Source organism: Haliotis rubra, unplaced genomic scaffold, assembly GCF_003918875.1.
Source record: "Haliotis rubra isolate DU_JTF1 unplaced genomic scaffold, ASM391887v1 Scf649, whole genome shotgun sequence".
NCBI classification, from domain to species: Eukaryota; Metazoa; Mollusca; class Gastropoda; order Lepetellida; family Haliotidae; genus Haliotis; species Haliotis rubra.
In genome coordinates, this window is record NW_025767356.1 from 315,022 (window position 1) to 336,343 (window position 21,322).

The 21,322-nt window shown below is 38.4% G+C and overlaps 1 protein-coding gene across 7 annotated transcripts; it reads left to right on the plus strand.

Moving 5' to 3' along the window:
- Nucleotides 1-435: 435 nt before the first annotated feature.
- Nucleotides 436-20,888, plus strand: LOC124257045. 7 transcript variants are annotated; one of them, XM_046691018.1, is made up of 7 exons: nt 436-1,113; nt 1,558-1,725; nt 17,013-17,105; nt 18,339-18,398; nt 19,554-19,613; nt 19,850-19,931; nt 20,084-20,888. In XM_046691018.1, exons 1-7 carry the CDS (start codon nt 1,014-1,016, stop codon nt 20,454-20,456), a joined length of 936 nt encoding a protein of 311 aa, XP_046546974.1. In that variant the 5' UTR covers nt 436-1,013; the 3' UTR covers nt 20,457-20,888. The 7 variants fall into 7 exon arrangements, with proteins under 7 accessions (XP_046546974.1, XP_046546977.1, XP_046546979.1 ...); XM_046691021.1 differs by lacking the exons at nt 17,013-17,105; nt 18,339-18,398; nt 19,554-19,613 and adding exons at nt 1,919-2,011; nt 3,425-3,478; nt 4,118-4,177 and having other exon boundaries at nt 768-1,113; XM_046691023.1 differs by lacking the exons at nt 17,013-17,105; nt 18,339-18,398; nt 19,554-19,613 and adding exons at nt 1,919-2,011; nt 3,425-3,478; nt 4,118-4,177 and having other exon boundaries at nt 768-1,113; nt 19,856-19,931.
- Nucleotides 20,889-21,322: the final 434 nt, after the last annotated feature.

Here is a 21,322-nt window from a genome sequence, read left to right on the forward strand (position 1 = left end):
TGTATGAGAGATATCATGCAGCTGTGTATGAGAGATATCATGCAGCTGTGTATGAGAGATATCATGCAGCTGTGTATGAGAGATATCATGCAGCTGTGTATGAGAGATATCATGCAGCTGTGTATGAGAGATATCATGCACCTGTGTATGAGAGATATCATGCACCTGTGTATGAGAGATATCGTGCAACTGTGTATGAGAGATATCATGCAGCTGTGAATGTGATATCATGCAGCTGTGTATGAGATAAATCATGCAGCTCTGAATGAGAGATATCATGCAGCTGTGTATGATAGATATCATGTAGCTGTGAATGAGATATATCATGCAGCTCTGAATGAGAGATACCATGCAGCTGTGTATGAGAGATACCATGCAGCTGTGTATGAGAGATACCATGCAGCTGTGTATGAGAGATACCATGCAGCTGTGTATGAGAGATATCATGCAGGTGTGGACATAAATACATTGCAGAGACTTCACGCACTTGAGAGCAGAGTCATCTGGCACCTGTGATTAGATGACTTTGGGATTTTGGGGGTTTGTTTTTTGTCCACCCACTCAGTAATTGTAACTGACCCTGTTTTAAAATAGTTAGTGCTATCTTTTAGTAACAAGATGATTTATGCTGAATGTGACCGCAGACAAGTACGGGACCGAGGCTGGCCTTTGGATGTTCCTGTACTCGGAAGCAAGAACTGCTGAAGCCAGTCTGTTTCTATTGTTATTGCTGCTTGAAGGTCGGATTGTGCACATATATACATGTAACATCTGTTGAGGGTTTAGTAAATTTGAAAAAATATAACATCGCTGAAATATTTGGTTTTGAGTAACGTATGTTGTGACGTACACGCTCATCTTCTTACCTTACCGAACTAGCTCTATCAGGCGGGGTGTGAACCGTCATAGCGAGTCATTCAGTTGCGACAGGAAATTGAACCACGTTATAGGTGTGGTATTTCGCGAGTGTTGAGAAGGGGAAGTAGTGCTTTATTGTGGGAGGGGTGGCTGCAATGTCTCGCTGTAACGTAAACCCTATACCGCTTGTCATGAGGGTACTGATACTCCTGGACGCCAGTCACATACAGGGTACTGTCAGCCATATTTCATCAGGTGAGTAAACAATACAGTTTTATGTGTTAATAGATTGACACGACTACCTTGTGAAACCGGAGATTACATTTCCTCCAAACATTCATGTGTCAATGCACCTATGTTTATGGATATGCTATTCGTGTTGGTTAGTGGATACAAAGGCCATTACCCATCTACGGTATCATTAAACGGATGGATCCCAATTCATACTTGTATTGACTACTGGAACTCATTCACAAGAAATACCCAATATGTAGTGTAATTCCTATACTCGTATGCAAGTATCATATAGGTAGCTATAACACGAGGGGTTACACAGGGGATGCATTGATTCCACTGAATTTGTGTATTCGCTTTCTTTGTGTTAAGTATGAAGAAATACCAAACATGGTGTGGTTGTCATTATATATAATTATTGTCATTTCCTGAAACTAAGTAAATGTCATTGTGTCTCTTCCTCAGTTACATTTGAATCGTCCTGTGTTGCTCTCAATTGGTCGGCAGCAGAGACAGACTGCAGCAAAAAGAACGCCACTATATTCACTTTACTGGATTTAGCTGCACCCATCGGCGGGAAAGTATTACTGAACGCCACAGCTGAACATACCAGAATATGGATAGAGATCAATGGTAAACCTGAAACTTAACTTTCATTGTTACAATGAACTACAGGTCTAGAATTCTGTTTCGTGCGCCACCAGGCTAGAACAGTAACCCTAGTTTGCTGTAAACTGACAGTGATCAACCATTGTTGAAAACGCAACATGTATATGGTTACAAACCACCTTTATACATTCACCGAATAGTATATTTAAACCAACAGGTACCACATGCAAGACAGCTTCCAGTGAGTCATTCCTCCCGGCAAGCTGTAGTGACACCAACTATTATGTCTGCAAAGGGAACACAAGTACCAGTAAGTATTTTGACAGAGAGAATCCAATCACAATTTACAGGAAATGGTGTGTTTTCATGGCAATGAATATAGTCAGTGCGACATGCTTGTTGAACAGGGAGGGGCTGAAAGTGTTCTTATATTTCAATCTACACTGAACTCACGTATGATGATAACCATGGCATCAACTCTCATATCAATTACATACAGTCAGACTCGGCCGATGATATATGCGTTTATATATATAATTAACAACCCGGTTAATTATGGATATACATATGCTAACATCTACACCTAACCCAGGAGGTACCACCTACATGACAGCTCACAAGTTGTCCTTCCTCCGACGAAACTGTAGTCACACAATATGTAGTGTGACACTTACCCTGTTGAGAATGTTTTGGTAAACCTTTCACAGCAGGTTTAAGTAACCGTTTGCAAACTTTCACCGAAATTATCTCTATACTATCGGAAGCTCAGGCAGGTTTCCGAAATATTTATTCAACCAGTGATCACGTATTTACTTTACAAAACTTTCGGATTTTGAAAGCTAACTTCTACAGATGTAGAAATTATTTTGGCGTTTGTAGATTTTCAAAAACTATTAAAACTAGCATATCCTGAAAGGTTTTGAACGTCATTTATAATATGTACCAGGATAACAAATCAGATGTTTCCTGTAATAACAATTAAACACGTTACTTTTCATGTAAATCTTGAGTTAGAAAAGGAGAAAAAACAATTGCCGCCTGTCTTGATTGGGATTTTCTTTAATGATCTCTAAATTTCTATTTTCTTTTACAGTAAACACAGCTATATAAGAACTAAAGTTAAACAATTTATATTCAAGATATCATTTTAATTCTCTCACGACAATAATTCGTTGAAACAACGCCACTATAACTAAGACGCATTTACAATATGAAACTGCTAAACATTCACAGAATACTCACAAAAACTCATTACTGACGTGATCCGACAGCAGACAAAGCTCTTGTAGGTAACTAGTCAAGGCAGCGGGATATATCTTGTCCATGTCTACACCTCGGTAACGAGACTTTGGTCGAAACGGCACTGTCCAACCACATTACAGTGTTTTGCATATAAGGCGAGATAACGACTAAAATGTCTGCAAATGGAACACAGATACCAGATAGGTATTATGACGGAGATATTGTATCACATATTGCGACATTTAAGCATGGGCTCAAAGCGGTGATGAATCTATGAAAGAATGAGATTTGTGAACTACGTATGAAATAGCCACTGAAAACACACTGAAAACCTATGTTTATTCCGTTGGCTAACACAGCTCGATGTGACTAGTGATAAAATCATGTAACTCCCATGACATGCCTTCAGTGGATGCAGCATGATAAATAAGATACGACAGAAGGTTCCTATTGTGTGTCATGTTTTATCCTATATTGACAGGTCCTGATCGGTACGTACCATGTCGGGAGGGATCCGCGGACACGTCTACACAAGGTACAGGCGTTGTACACAGTTGTACTTCTCAAAATACAAATGGTGTTATGTCCGCTATGTGGTATTCACGTTGACAGGCGAAAACGAATATGTTTGGGCGATATTGACATACAAAAACAGACTTCCTGGCATGTGCTTCAAATATTGGTAAATGATGACAAATGCAAGGCATGGAAGAACATGTATCGACGATTTCTCTTGGATCATATTTTACTCACCTTTTCCTTGGCAACTGCAAAATTACCTACCTGTAAATAGTGGGATTTTGTAGTTTTACACACAGCGGTTTACATATCTTTACCCGAGTAAGGGGTGTCACAGTATGTTGTGCATACGTGAAGTTGCCTCCCTTGGGCTCTTCCAGCAGCTTTCCGTAGGTTTCTATTACGGAAAGGAAGCGAAGGTGCGAATGAAAGTCATATGTAGATATTATGGTCATATATCTTTTCTTATTGTCTCCCAGGGCCTTGACTGTGCTACAATATGACAATCACAAAGACAGGCATTTGGACGCACCATATTTAGATATTATGGTCATATATCTTTTCATTTGTGTCCCAGGGCCTTGATTGTGCTACAATATGATAATCACAAAGACAGGCATTTGGACGCACCATAGTTGTTTATACGTTGTTTCAGGATCTTCAGGGTCGACAGCACTGAATTTGTCAACGACAACCCAAGGTTCAAACAGTAAAGGTACTATTGATGACTGTAAAACTATCTGATAGTTAATTGTGCGTATGATCATCTTGTCGACCGAGTTTAGGTTTGTACAAAATTGTTTGTGTTATTAAGTTATACGGAATTGACAAGGGTTTTACAGTCCCGTACACTCTTTCAAAACACCGTGTAACTAAATATTGTACAATCGACTCTGCTTTTAGCAGATATTTCATATGGACGTGGAAAGGGTTTTGTAGCTTCTTTTTACTATTTTAATATTTCGGTGAATGGGTCACACTATGATGTATGTTAAGGAGAACACTATGTATTGACAAATCTATGTCACATTGATACAAACGACGGTCAGATTAATCACTGGTTACCGTACACCAGATTTAGACACACTTCTCCAATAAAAGTATCCATAATGAAAGAACCTCCTATTGGATAATTCCACTGTATAATAAAATAAGGCAATATTTTTCTGCAAGATGTTTAACACATGCATCGTTTCCCACAATGAATGTGGAAATATTTATATTGATCGCATTTTATACGTTGTCTGAGGTTTATCACAAAGTGACTGTTTACACATACCTGTTCAAGAGATCCTTAGTTTGTATTCATGTGTTTCAGTTACAGTGATCTCTGTTGTCACATGTGGGATACTGGCGCTTGTTGCTGTCACCAGTGGCCTTGGCTGCTACTTCATCCAAAGGTAAGATACCGTAATTACTGGATAACACATGTGCGTTATTCTCGGTTGGTGACTAAATTCACAAAAAACAACATTGCTGAGAGCTAAAGTATTGATCCAATTTAATTCGAAATGTCATTGAAAGCAAAAGACTAAATAGTGATAACACTTATATGAATACATCACTGATAATCAGTGATAACACCAGGTGTTTGTGAAACCGGCAAGCTGCTATAAGAAACATTCAAACTGACCAAACTGGTCAGCGTCCTCCTCAAACTCTCCTCCTGGGATGATTTTATGTAAAGATTTGTTACGTGTCAACCTGTGCATCAACCTGTGCATATCTTAGTGTTGGCTTATTAATTATGTTATCGTCCACCAAATATTTAGATCGTTGCTCATCCTTACATTCTAAAGATTACATTTTCAGGAAAAAACCAGCACCACTAGGAAATCATCAGGTTGTTGCACGTGAAGGACAAGCTGAAGAGCATTACTTCAGTCATCTAGAAGCTGGAAATGCTTCAGAAACCAACAATTATGCTACGCTTCATGACCCTGCAAATATCGGACGGATATCTGCAATCCAGTTGGATGATTGATAACATGAATCCTGAACATGTACTTGTAACCGTTGTGACAAAATCCATGGTTACACCAGCTGTGGATGTTATCACAGGATCTGCACATTTCCACTACTCTGTACATCTTAATCAAAATATTTCACCTAATCTCCTTGATCTCTGTACATCTCAAACTTTACTTCCTTCTCACTCGCCTCCTGTACGTACGTTATATGTTGCTTGTAAATCATATTCTGCCATTCATCCAATGAAGGGACAAGAAGTGACCCATAAATGTCGTGTTGTAAATCATAAAGACGTTGTAAATCCATACCAACCGTTGTTATGTTACCTTCCAACTTCTAAATACCCACGAAGCATCTCACTGCTTTGTTCATTATTAATCACGTGTACATAATTATCATCATCACATCAAAGCTGACCCGTTACTGCAGGGTTACGTCATGTGTGTGCTTATTGTTATCTTGGTCTGAAGCTTATTCATTAAAATACTACCTTATAACTTCTTGTGATGTATTGTTTAATCAGTGTTTGCAATGTTAGATGGTGTAACTCCGTGTCCCCACCTACACGTAATAGCGGGCAACAGAAACAAGGAAGAAGACACTATAATGTGCTAAAACTGACTGAGTGCATGAGTGCAGGTCACACTAAGCTTCATATTTATGGATTCCTCTAAATTGCTAAACATTATTTCCTGTTTCAGTTTAATAATACTTTGCACGATGAGGATTAATGCGTAAAGAATAAAGCATTGTCTGGGTGTTATCATATACGGAAATAACTGCTGCACTGTCGAAAACACTATCTGTGCTCAGCGGGGCTGTGTTTGTAGACTGAGTGTGTATTCATGCATGTTAATGGTGAGGAGAACATTGTTTTATTCTACACTTAAATGAGCCATTGCAGATACATTAAATCATCAACTAATGCAAAATGTTGTCTGACAAAAAGACGTGTTGTAGGTACAGTACGTGTAGGCACGTGTGTATTGTGGCAAATAATATATACTTGACAACCATTTTGAAATAAGAAGATGAAGTGATGAAACCCGTTTTGATAATTAAATCACAATTACCCAGCTAACACACTACGGATTCACAACGTTGTAGTGATGTTGTAGTTTACGTTGTGGATTACGTTGTCGCAACCTAGTTACTAAGTCGCTGTCTTACCTTATCTCACAACGTTGTAACAACCTAGTTACTAAGTCGCTGTCTTACCTTATCTCACAACGTAATAACAACCTAGTTACTAAGTCGCTGTCTTACCTTATCTCACAACGTAATAACAACCTATTTAATAAATCACTACAACGTAATAACAACTGTCTAAGTCGTTCTTACCTTATCTCACAACGTAATAACAACCTAGTTACTAAGTCGCTGTCTTACCTTATCTCACAACGTAATAACAACCTAGTTACTAAGTCGCTGTCTTACCTTATCTCACAACGTAATAACAACCTAGTTACTAAGTCGCTGTCTTACCTTATCTCACAACGTAATAACAACCTACTCACTAAGTCGCTGTCTACCTTATCTCACAACGTAATAGAAACCTAGTTACTAAGTCGCTGTCTTACCTTATCTCACAACGTAATAGCAACCTAGTTACTAAGTCGCTGTCTTACCTTATCTCACAACGTAATAACAACCTAGTTACTAAGTCGCTGTCTTACCTTATCTCACAACGTAATAACAACCTAGTTACTAAGTCGCTGTCTTACCTTATCTCACAACGTAATAACAACCTAGTCACTAAGTCGCTGTCTTACCTTATCTCACAACGTAATAGCAACCTAGTTACTAAGTCGCTGTCTTACCTTATCTCACAACGTAATAACAACCTACTCACTAAGTCGCTGTCTTACCTTATCTCACAACGTAATAGCAACCTAGTCACTAAGTCGCTGTCTTACCTTATCTCACAACGTAATAACAACCTACTCACTAAGTCGCTGTCTTACCTTATCTCACAACGTAATAACAACCTAGTTACTAAGTCGCTGTCTTACCTTATCTCACAACGTAATAACAACCTAGTTACTAAGTCGCTGTCTTACCTTATCTCACAACGTAATAACAACCTAGTTACTAAGTCGCTGTCTTACCTTATCTCACAACGTAATAACAACCTAGTCACTAAGTCGCTGTCTTACCTTATCTCACAACGTAATAACAACCTAGTTACTAAGTCGCTGTCTTACCTTATCTCACAACGTAATAACAACCTAGTTACTAAGTCGCTGTCTTACCTTATCTCACAACGTAATAACAACCTACTTACTAAGTCGCTGTCTTATCTCTTATCTCACAACGTAATAACAACCTAGTTACTAAGTCGCTGTCTTACCTTATCTCACAACGTAATAACAACCTAGTTACTAAGTCGCTGTCTTAACTTATCTCACAACGTAATAACAACCTAGTTACTAAGTCGCTGTCTTACCTTATCTCACAACGTAATAACAACCTAGTCACTAAGTCGCTGTCTTACCTTATCTCACAACGTAATAACAACCTAGTTACTAAGTCGCTGTCTTACCTTATCTCACAACGTAATAACAACCTACTTACTAAGTCGCTGTCTTACCTTATCTCACAACGTAATAACAACCTAGTTACTAAGTCGCTGTCTTACCTTATCTCACAACGTAAAAACAACCTAGTTACTAAGTCGCTGTCTTACCTTATCTCACAAACGTAATAACAACCTAGTTACTAAGTCGCTGTCTTACCTTATCTCACAACGTAATAACAACCTACTCACTAAGTCGCTGTCTTACCTTATCTCACAACGTAATAACAACCTAGTTACTAAGTCGCTGTCTTACCTTATCTCACAACGTAATAACAACCTAGTCACTAAGTCGCTGTCTTACCTTATCTCACAACGTAATAACAACCTAGTTACTAAGTCGCTGTCTTACCTTATCTCACAACGTAATAACAACCTAGTTACTAAGTCGCTGTCTTACCTTATCTCACAACGTAATAACAACCTAGTTACTAAGTCGCTGTCTTACCTTATCTCACAAACGTAATAACAACCTAGTTAGTTACTAAGTCGCTGTCTTACCTTATCTCACAACGTAATAACAACCTACTTTACTAAGTCGCTGTCTTACCTTATCTCACAACGTAATAACAACCTAGTTACTAAGTCGCTGTCTTACCTTATCTCACAACGTAATAACAACCTAGTTACTAAGTCGCTGTCTTACCTTATCTCACAACGTAATAACAACCTAGTTACTAAGTCGCTGTCTTACCTTATCTCACAACGTAATAGAAACGTAATAACAACCTACTCTACTAAGTCGCTGTCTTTGTCTTACCTTATCTCACAACGTAATAACAACCTAGTTACTAAGTCGCTGTCTTACCTTATCTCACAACGTAATAACAACCTAGTTACTAAGTCGCTGTCTTACCTTATCTCACAACGTAATAACAACCTAGTTACTAAGTCGCTGTCTTACCTTATCTCACAACGTAATAACAACCTACTCACTAAGTCGCTGTCTTACCTTATCTCACAACGTAATAACAACCTAGTCACTAAGTCGCTGTCTTACCTTATCTCACAACGTAATAACAACCTAGTTACTAAGTCGCTGTCTTACCTTATCTCACAACGTAATAACAACCTAGTTCACTAAGTCGCTGTCTTACCTTATCTCACAACGTAATAGACAACCTAGTTACTAAGTCGCTGTCTTACCTTATCTCACAACGTAATAACAACCTAGTTACTAAGTCGCTGTCTTACCTTATCTCACAACGTAATAACAACCTAGTTACTAAGTCGCTGTCTTACCTTATCTCACAACGTAATAACAACCTAGTTACTAAGTCGCTGTCTTACCTTATCTCACAACGTAATAACAACCTAGTTACTAAGTCGCTGTCTTACCTTATCTCACAACGTAATAACAACCTAGTTACTAAGTCGCTGTCTTAACTTATCTCACAACGTAATAACAACCTAGTTACTAAGTCGCTGTCTTAACTTATCTCACAACGTAATAACAACCTAGTTACTAAGTCGCTGTCTTAACTTATCTCACAACGTAAAAACAACCTAGTTACTAAGTCGCTGTCTTACCTTATCTCACAACGTAATAACAACCTAGTTACTAAGTCGCTGTCTTACCTTATCTCACAACGTAATAAAACAACCTACTCACTAAGTCGCTGTCTTACCTTATCTCACAACGTAATAACAACCTAGTTACTAAGTCGCTGTCTTACCTTATCTCACAACGTAATAACAACCTAGTTACTAAGTCGCTGTCTTACCTTATCTCACAACGTAATAACAACCTAGTCACTAAGTCGCTGTCTTACCTTATCTCTCACAACGTAATAACAACCTAGTTACTAAGTCGCTGTCTTACCTTATCTCACAACGTAATAACAACCTAGTTACTAAGTCGCTGTCTTACCTTATCTCACAACGTAATAACAACCTAGTTACTAAGTCGCTGTCTTTACCTTATCTCACAACGTAATAACAACCTAGTTACTAAGTCGCTGTCTTACCTTATCTCACAACGTAATAACAACCTACTCACTAAGTCGCTGTCTTACCTTATCTCACAACGTAATAACAACCTAGTTACTAAGTCGCTGTCTTACCTTATCTCACAACGTAATAACAACCTAGTTACTAAGTCGCTGTCTTACCTTATCTCACAACGTAATAGAAACCTAGTTACTAAGTCGCTGTCTTACCTTATCTCACAACGTAATAACAACCTAGTTACTAAGTCGCTGTCTTACCTTATCTCACAACGTAATAACAACCTACTCACTAAGTCGCTGTCTACCTTATCTCACAACGTAATAGAAACCTACCTAGTTACTAAGTCGCTGTCTTACCTTATCTCACAACGTAATAGCAACCTAGTTACTAAGTCGCTGTCTTACCTTATCTCACAACGTAATAACAACCTAGTTACTAAGTCGCTGTCTTTACCTTATCTCACAACGTAATAACAACCTAGTTACTAAGTCGCTGTCTTACCTTATCTCACAACGTAATAACAACCTAGTTACTAAGTCGCTGTCTTACCTTATCTCACAACGTAATAACAACCTAATAGCAACCTACTAAGTCGCTGTCTTACCTTATCTCACAACGTAATAACAACCTAGTTACTAAGTCGCTGTCTTACCTTATCTCACAACGTAAAAACAACCTAGTTACTAAGTCGCTGTCTTACCTTATCTCACAACGTAATAACAACCTAGTTACTAAGTCGCTGTCTTACCTTATCTCACAACGTAATAACAACCTAGTTACTAAGTCGCTGTCTTACCTTATCTCACAACGTAATAACAACCTACTCACTAAGTCGCTGTCTTACCTTATCTCACAACGTAAAAACAACCTAGTTACTAAGTCGCTGTCTTAACTTATCTCACAACGTAATAACAACCTAGTTACTAAGTCGCTGTCTTACCTTATCTCACAACGTAATAACAACCTAGTTACTAAGTCGCTGTCTTACCTTATCTCACAACGTAATAACAACCTAGTTACTAAGTCGCTGTCTTACCTTATCTCACAAACGTAATAACAACCTAGTTACTAAGTCGCTGTCTTACCTTATCTCACAACGTAATAACAACCTAGTTACTAAGTCGCTGTCTTACCTTATCTCACAAAACGTAATAGCAACCTAGTTACTAAGTCGCTGTCTTACCTTATCTCACAACGTAATAACAACCTAGTTACTAAGTCGCTGTCTTACCTTATCTCACAACGTAATAACAACCTAGTTACTAAGTCGCTGTCTTACCTTATCTCACAACGTAATAACAACCTACTCACTAAGTCGCTGTCTTACCTTATCTCACAACGTAATAACAACCTAGTTACTAAGTCGCTGTCTTACCTTATCTCACAACGTAATAACAACCTAGTTACTAAGTCGCTGTCTTACCTTATCTCACAACGTAATAACAACCTAGTTACTAAGTCGCTGTCTTACCTTATCTCACAACGTAATAACAACCTAGTCACTAAGTCGCTGTCTTACCTTATCTCACAACGTAATAACAACCCTGGAACCTAAGTCGCTCTTACTTATCTCACAACGTAATAACAACCTAGTAACTAAGTCTCTTACAAATCTCACAACGTAATAACAACCTAGTTACTAAGTCGCTGTCTTAACTTATCTCACAACGTAAAAACAACCTAGTTACTAAGTCGCTGTCTTACCTTATCTCACAACGTAATAACAACCTAGTTACTAAGTCGCTGTCTTAACTTATCTCACAACGTAAAACAACCTAGTTACTAAGTCGCTGTCTTAACTTATCTCACAACGTAAAAACAACCTAGTTACTAAGTCGCTGTCTTAACTTATCTCACAACGTAAAAACAACCTAGTTACTAAGTCGCTGTCTTACCTTATCTCACAAACGTAATAACAACCTAGTTACTAAGTCGCTGTCTTACCTTATCTCACAACGTAATAACAACCTACTCACTAAGTCGCTGTCTTACCTTATCTCACAACGTAATAACAACCTAGTTACTAAGTCGCTGTCTTAACTTATCTCACAACGTAAAAACAACCTAGTTACTAAGTCGCTGTCTTAACTTATCTCACAACGTAAAAGCAACCTGAAACCTATTTACTAAGTCGCTGTCTTACCTTATCTCACAACGTAATAACAACCTAGTTACCTTTTACTTCACAAGTCGCTGTCTTACCTTATCTCACAACGTAAAAACAACCTAGTTACTAAGTCGCTGTCTTATCCTTATCTCATCAACGTAATAACAACCTACTTACTAAGTCGCTGTCTTACCTTATCTCACAACGTAATAAAACCCTAGTTACTAAGTCGCTGTCTTACCTTATCTCACAACGTAATAACAACCTAGTTACTAAGTCGCTGTCTTATGCTGCAATTCCTTTCCTCTTAAGTTCAACATATGCATTAACGCATGTTGCAGTGTTTGGTCCTTCAGTATTGCAATATGTAGTGTGTTTCTATCGGCGGTTGACGTTTCGTTGACAGATTCTATTGATATCCATTTTGATAGTTTTTATGTTTCGCCTTTTTAACATACATCAAAGGATAAGTTGAACTGAAGTTAATTTGGCACAGGCATTTGAAGAGGGAAGGCGATGTGATACTGAATACATGTTGTGTTAACGATCTGTTTGTGTGTGAGCGTGTGACGATCATCCTGGTCCACTGATCCTACAAAGCTGTGGCTAATGCTCCAGTAAACAACCACGTTATCAATATCCACTGACTCAAAAAAGATTACTGGTCCCTTCAGAAACAAATCGGAACTGTAAAACAATAAGTGGACTGTAGGCCTTGCCTTTCTGTATGAATTATTCGTCATAATTAATTTCATTTATATCAAATCGCTATGACAAGAATTGTGAACCGAGCATACGGATAATGTGTTAATATGGGAAGTATGTCACCCTTCTGTGTTAAACAGACAGCATTGATCCGTAACCTGGAACTTTAAAATCATATTTGTATTTCGGTGCAAGGTGACACCACTACATAGAGAGGTCCATGTTGGACCACTTGAAGGGTGGGGTTGGGGACAGAATGCAAGGTGACTGGACCACTTTCAGTATAGAGGAGTGGGGTTGGGGACAGTATGCAAGGTGACTGGACCACTTTCAGTATAGAGGAGTGGGGTTGGGGGCAGTATGCAAGGTGACTGGACCACTTTCAGTATAGAATCTCCGGCCATTCACGACCATGATACGTTAACAACAGACAGATAAGAAGGGTGATGTCTGCGGAGGTCTTTCAGCCTAGACGTGGAAAGCATACCTGTGGTTTTGTTTGTTATTTAACTTGTTCAATAAGCAATCCTCTTGAACCACACGGATTCATGTAATGATGCGTGATCCGTATGTGTTCACCAACAACAGAATGAAAACAGAATGATAGCAAACATATTTACATGTTTAGGCTGTGTTTAAACAAACAAACAAACAAACCAAGACATGTACATGATATTGTCGCGATTGTAAAATCGTCTTTACAGATGTTTCTTCTGGATTGTGGAAAGGGGTTTGTGTGTTGTATTAAGGTTATTAATGTTATTTAAATCATGTTGTAACACTCAGATGACATGTACCAATCCTCTGTTTGTAAATCAAATACATGAGGGCATATTGTTTCCTCTTAGATAAGGCACTTTTATCAGATTGCCCTGCACAATGTAGCCGTATCAGCTGAAACAGTCATGGCGAGTCATTTAATTGCTACGAAGCAGGAAGCTGAGTCACACTGCATGTACCGTGTACGCGAGTTGTTGACAGTCAGTATTTACAAAGCGGCCTGTGTGAAGGATGGCGTCAGTGTCCATCTCCCGTCTAAAACCTGTATTGACAGTATTGATACTGATGATAGCGTGGCACACAGACAGTACTACCAGCAACAATACTACAGGTGAGTGGACAGTAATGTTTTAGTCACGTGTATTGAGGCTCTCTCGCTGGGACACAAGTACAGGTGGAAGTGCAGGTGTTTTGGTGATATTATAATTAGATTTCCTGCTTAGATTTAGCAAGTTGATCTGAGTTTTATTGGAGTAATTGTAGATATCGATAACTGACACTGAATAAAAGAATTGATTAACCATGAATGTTTATAACAACCAGAATATCAGAAAAACTATTGATATCGCATCTACAAGCATCACTTTCTACAGTTCATAGTTATGGAAATTAACGTCAGTTGATAAGTTCGCTTGACCAGTAAAGCCCTAAAGGTTATAATACGAAAGAGTCAACGAGTTAGGTGTTAATGACAACAGATACTTGGTGATGAACTATGTACGAACCAGCATCAACTGCTTCCTGATTCGACATTAAGTAACACATGCTTCTGTAGTATAGGACATAGATATTTCGGAATATAATTCTTGTTTCGTCAACACTATTACCTTGTAAATCATCCGTACGTCGTGTCAGCGGTAACGAGTACACAAAGTTATTTGGTTCACAACATGCGAAGGGCTGAACAAAAACGTATACCTCACTATTAACAGTTATGCACTAGATACAGAATACTACAATAATACATCACATAGACGGTTTGGTAACATCCAAGTCTACAAAAGATGATCACAGAATACACGATAACAAGTCCAGATGTAATGGCGGTAAAACTTCACCCCAGCATATTCACTGTTTACAGTTATTTATTAGATATCAAATAAAACAAAACAAATACAATTTTGTGGATTTATTTCAGAATCTTCATCAAATATTACAGAGTTCATGACGACAAGTTCAAATAGCAATAACGGTAAAACTGTCACCACACCATACTCACTATTTACAGTTATGTACTAGATAGGGGCGGTGGGGTAGCCTAGTGGTTAAAGCGTTGGCTCGTCACGCCGAAGACCCGGGTTCGATTCCCCACATGGGTACAATGTGAGAAGCCCATTTCTGGTGTCCATGATATTGCTGGAATATTGCTATAAGTGGCGTAAAACCCAAATCACTCACTCACTATGTACTAGATATCTAATATATATACGAGTTCAATATCACTGTATATCATCCACATATTCACCGTGAAAGGTAATCTATTTGATAATAAAGCATCACATATCACAGTACAGCTTCAGCATATATTTGTAGCTGGTCATTAGATATCCAATAAATCAAGAGTCACCTATCACGACGTATCTCCCGCATATTCACTATTTGCAGTTGTGCATTAGATATTTAATAAAACAGCACCTATCACGATGTATCTTCAGCATATTCACTATTTGCAGTTGTGCATTAGATATTTAATAAAACAGCACCTATCACGACGTATCTTCAGCATATTCACTATTTGCAGTTGGGCATTAGATATTTAATAAAAGTTATTGCATTAGATATTTAATGCAACAGCAGCCATCTGACGATGTCAGCACATATCACGCAGTTGTGCATTAGATATCAGCCATATCACGATGTATCTTCATATTCACTATTTGCAGTTGTGCATTAGATATCTAATAAAACAGCATATCACGACGTATCTTCAGCATATTCACTATTTGCAGTTGTGCATTAGATATTTAATAAAATAGCACATATCACGACGTATCTTCAGCATATTCACTATTTGCAGTTGTGCATTAGATATCTAATAAAACAGCACCTATCACGACGTATCTTCAGCATATTCACTATTTGCAGTTGTGCATTAGATATCTAATAAAACAGCACCTATCACGACGTATCTTCAGCATATTCACTATTTGCAGTTGTGCATTAGATAATATCTAATAAAACAACACATATCTGGCGGTATATCTTCAGCATTTTTACTACTTGCAAATGTGTATTATATATAATAGAAAACATCACATAAACAGTTTTAATATATTTCAGAATCTCCAACAAACTCCACGTCAAGTCTCAAGAGCAGCAATGGTCAACCTGTCACCATCAATTGTACGAAACTATTTTGTTATTTTCTTCATGTATATTACATTTGGTAATAACTTTCCTGTGTATTCTACTAGTAAACACTTCTACTTTGTGAATGCATTGAGCCTTGAACATGACTAATATCATGTGTTGGTATGATTTAATACAATATACGAGTTTTTTTGTGAGAATGAGTTGAGTGGTGAACAGCATCCAATCATGTTGACGATATCTTACCCAGCGTCCACTTCTAGATTGAATCTGGGAATTGTCTTGTGTGTGATCCTCGGTCTGTGAGCTCTGTTCCCAAGTTCATGTAATATCCAAACTGAATTATATTAATCAACAGATAACTCCCTACCGAAAAGACTGAATTATATAGTTTTCGCCGCTCAACAGATAACTTACTTCCTATCATGGGGGAATCAACCCGGGTCTTCGGCGTGACGAGCCAACGCTTTAACCACTGACGGACTCCCCTCCTTTGGTGTTCATGTCTAATATACGACTCTTTGGTGTTAGTTAGAATAGGACGGTGAGTAAAGCAGCCTGGGTCGAGCCCTGTGTTTTCGATGGGGTGTTCGCCATAACTACTAGTTAAAATCAAATGAGATAAGTACAAATGATCCGAGGAGTTTGACAACAGATACACAGATTTCACTGAAATTTACTTACACACTTTCTTTGTGTTCCCTACAGAGAAATACCCGACATGGTGTGACGTATGTGCTGAAACTAAGTAAATGTCATTGTGTCTCTTCCTCAGGTTACATTACATATGAATCCTCCTGTGTTGCTCTCAATTGGTCGGCAGCAGAGACAGACTGCATCAACAAGAACGCCACTATATTCACTTTACTGGATTTAGCTACAACCATCGGCGGGAAGTATTACTGAAAGCCAGAGCTGAACATACCACCATATGGATAGGGAACAATGGTAAACCTGAAACTTAACTTTCATTGATATAAAGCTGTTACAATGAACTACAGGTCTAGAATTCTGTTTCGTGCGCCACCAGGCTAGAACAGTAAAACTAGTTTGCTGTAAACTGACAGTGATCAACCATTGTTGAAAACGCAACATGTATATGGTTACAAACCACCTTTATACATTCACCGAATAGTATGTTTAAACCAACAGGAACCACCTGCAAGACATCTGTCAATGACTCATTCCTCCCGGCAAACTGTAGTGACACCAACTATTATGTCTGCAAAGGGAACACAAGTACCAGTAAGTATTTTGACAGAGAGAATCCTATCACAATTTACAGGAAATGATGCATTTTCTTGGCTTAGAATATACTCAGTTCGACATGCTGGTAGAGCAGCCTTCCAAGGGATGAAAGTGTTCTTAATACCATATACCCTGAACTCAGGTGTGATGAGGACAAGCATCAACATATTTATAATTTACTGTCGGAGACGGTCACTGATATATGCACCTATGCATATGATGATAAACCATATTCAGTGTGGAAACACTTCCTATATATTGTACTAAACAAGCATGTACGACCTGCCATACAGCGCACGGGGAGCCATTCCTCCAGGCAAACTGTAGTCACACAATAAGAGGGAGCCTTATCACGAGGGTATACGGTCTCATCTACCCTCTGTGTTGCCGTGCACCAGGGCGACCATGTTTGTTTGATTATTGGGTAAACTTGGGTAAACACAGCTATATGCAAACTACAGTTAGCAATTCATATTCAAGATATTGTTCTCTCACGACAACGAAAACTGCTAACAATTAAAGCAAACAAGCAACAACAACAAAAACAGAGAAAAAGTCTCACAAAGGTCTGTACCGTGTGACCTCTGAAGCAGCTGATAGAAAACTGATTTTCCAAATGACTGTGTCTGGCTCATCCCACAGGAGGAAGTAATTTTCTAACAATAACAATGACGTTCTGAACGTTACAATTCTAAGGAACAATCAGATATTTGGACTGTCGCCCGAATAGAGGGGTTCATTGTAGGATCGAAAACTCGCGAAATACGTCATCCAGATCGAGCTCGGTTTCTCCCTGCTGGCGTGGTCCAGCAACAGGCAGTTGATTTTGTGTATGACATGCATGGGGGCACTTATTTTGTACATATATTTTTTCTCTGGGGGGCAATTAACATTGTACATGCTTCTCCATAAAAAGCATCATCACACACCCTAGCCATAAATTATGAACGGTCCCTAAACGTGATTGCATATAAGATATACACCAAACTAACATATTTTGAGGACAGGGCCAATGGTAGATGCACCTATAAAAACATGTGAAGTATGTAACAGTACTCACTGACAACACGTTGAAAAACTGACTAAGTTCCTTCCGTTGGCTAACACAGCTCGAAGTGACGAGTTACAAAATTATGTAACTCATATGACATGCCTTCAGTGGATGCAGCATGATAAATAGTATACGACAGAAGGTTCCTATTGTGTGTCATGTTTATCCTATATTGACAGGTCCTGATTGGTACGTACCATGTCGGGAGGGATCCACGGACACATCTACACAAGGTACAAGTGTTGTACACAGTTGTACTTCTCAAAATACAAATGGTGTTGTGTCCGCTATGTGGTATTCACATTGATAGGCGAAAACGAATATGTTTTGACAGACAGACAGACAATTTATTTCGAGTATTCAAGGCCATGGCCCATATTACAAAAGGGTTTTAACAGGTGTATTCATGCTGGTCATATTACAGGTATCGTGTCATCGGACGAGACAAGCAAACAAAAAGCTCTGGTAAAATAACAGAGATGCTAACTAAACTATCACACAATATTTCAGCATATGTACTGAAGATCTAATTATAATTTGTTGTATTTCTTATCCTAAAGGCTTTATATAAAAACCTTGCCAAACTTAATATCACAATCTTATCAGTGCTTGACATAATTCTAACAAAATTGTCTATAGAAGGGCTATTTCTTATGCTATTAAGAAGACATTCTCTTCTTTCGGCTTCATAACGCTGACAGATCATCAAGACATGAAATTCATCTTCAACAAGAAATATTTTTATTATGACAATATAAGCAAAATCTTTCACTAGCAGTTAAATTGCAATGCCTTCCTGTTTCAATTGCTAGCCTGAAATTATTACACCTGAAATTACAGATAACAGTTCTTAAATGCTGTGGAATGACAATTGAAAGATAAGACTCAACATGTAGCATTGTTTTAAATTGACAATAAGTTTGGGCAATATGGACAAACAAAACAGGGCGATATTGACAAAAAAGACTTCTCGATTTGTGCTTCACATATTCAGTTTGGTAATGATGACAAATGCAAGGCATGTAAGAATGTATCGACGATTCTCTTGCATCACAGTTTACCCACTTTTTCCTTGACAAGTGCAAATTTACCTTCCTGTAGATAATGGGATTTTGTAGTTTTACAGACAACGGTTGGTATACTTTTACCCGAGTAAGGGGTATCACAGTATGTTGTGCATGCATTTAGTTGCCTCCCTTGGACTTTCCAGGAACTTGTGGTCGTAGGTTTCTATTTCGGTAAGGGCACAAAGTTGCATATGAAAGTCATATATAGATATTATGGTCATGTATCTTGCGTCACTTATTGGTTCCCAGGGCCATGATTGTGCTACTGTATGATAATCACAAAGACAGGAAGTTGGACGCACCTTAGTTGTTTGTGTGTTGTTCCAGGATCTTCAGGATCGACAGCACTGAATTTGGCAACGACAACCCAAGGTTCAAACAGTAAAGGTACTATTGATGACTGTAAAACCATCTAATGTTACATTGTCGTTTGATCATCTTTTTCTTCAAAATTGATTGTGTTATTAAGTGGGTAAAGTAATTAATATCACAAGATTAAGTTCGAGCTGCAAATGTTCAGTCACCCCTTTTCTATATAATGGTGTTTCACATTTAATTTATAAAATTTAACAGTGACCGTACATGAGCTCATACAAAATATCCATTTTCATATTTGTTCTTGGTTACAGTCATCGCTTCTGCGACCTGTGTTATAGTGGCTCTCGTTGCTGTGTTCATCCTCTCAGGCATCTGCATCATTAAACGGTACGATTTATGTTTTTTGTAAATGAGTCAATACGTCTGTAAATATAAGTAGGTATCTATTAGATAAAAACAAAAATCTCTATTACCTTCACCCAACAACCTCTCATCTGTCCATTTGACCCTTCTCTGCATGCCCTGTTGTCTTCCTTCAGCAACAAGAAACCCATCAAGTATGCCGTGAGGGCTGAGAGCGCCATGTATCACAAACAACACCCGGATCCTGCTCAAGTAGAAGAACCAAAACTGGCAGATGTACAGATGGTTGTTAGTTCGACAGAAGCCGGCATTGGGAACGGTGGCATTGACGGAAGACCGGACGGAGAATATGACATTCTGTGTGGTGTAATGGGCAGTGAGGGGAAAGCTGCCACGTCGGATACCACGACCGTGTACAGTCATCTACGTGGAAATATCGCAGCAGATGATTCTAAGGAAGAAAACCATTATGACACCGCAACGCTGCCACAATATGACAGGAGACCTGTAGACAAGATATATGACAGACTACATGTACCTGACCAGTAGAATACTCATATTTAGTAACAAGGATATATAAAATACATATTACTGGTGTACTAGACAGTGCTTGTAAGCTGAATTGAGAATTGTGTTGATAGGGACAAGAATTGGTTCCCACTTTACAGCTATCGTAAAGACTTCAGTAAACACTCCATCTCCCCGGTTCAAGATGTATTAGAAAGCTTCATAAGGCTGTACAGTCCGTTTGAGACAAAATGATACCGATGAATTGCAATCTAACACTAAAACAAATAGACATAAAAGAATCAAACCAACGCGGAGTGCAATAAAAACAACAGACCAACTCTAGAAAAAAAATAGAGAATTTTTGTCACAAAAATATATAAGTTGTCTCGCTTTTCGTGCGGTTCCTTTAGTTGCCACCGCGCCCTTGTAACCAACTGGGAAGACGCACAAATAAATGATGACAGTGTTTTAAACAACTTTTGTATTTTTGCGATTTTTTTCTAGAGTTGGTCTGTTGTTTTTATTGCAGTCCGCGTTGGTTTGATTCTTTTATGTCTATTTGTTTTTGTGTTAGATTGCAATTCATCGGTACCATTTTGTCTCAAACGAACTGTAGTTCTTTGTAGAACCTGCCTGACGTCTGTTTTTTCACACCACTGACTCTCACTGATCATACACATGTGCAATGTATTACACTAGGATCATTCTTACACCGACAGTGCCACATAAACAATTTTCCCTTCTAGTTCGTGTTGCAGTGTGACTGATGACTTGCCGATGTATTACATCTTTGACATGCTGGCCACACGCTGCCGGCTTAGCAATGCGTGCATTGTATGGGCCCCATTGTATGTAGTTCCGTCTTATAACAAAACGCCTTCTATATATAGCAGTCTGGATGTAAG

Coding starts and splice junctions, on each gene's coding strand:
- LOC124257045 (XM_046691018.1), top strand. CDS start 1,014: ATGTCTCGCTGTAACGTAAACCCTATACCGCTTGTCATGAGGGTACTG. Junction 17,106..18,338: donor CAAAGGGAACACAAGTACCA/GTAAGTATTTTG, acceptor CTATATTGACAG/GTCCTGATTGGTACGTACCA. Junction 18,399..19,553: donor CACATCTACACAAGGTACAA/GTGTTGTACACA, acceptor GTGTTGTTCCAG/GATCTTCAGGATCGACAGCA.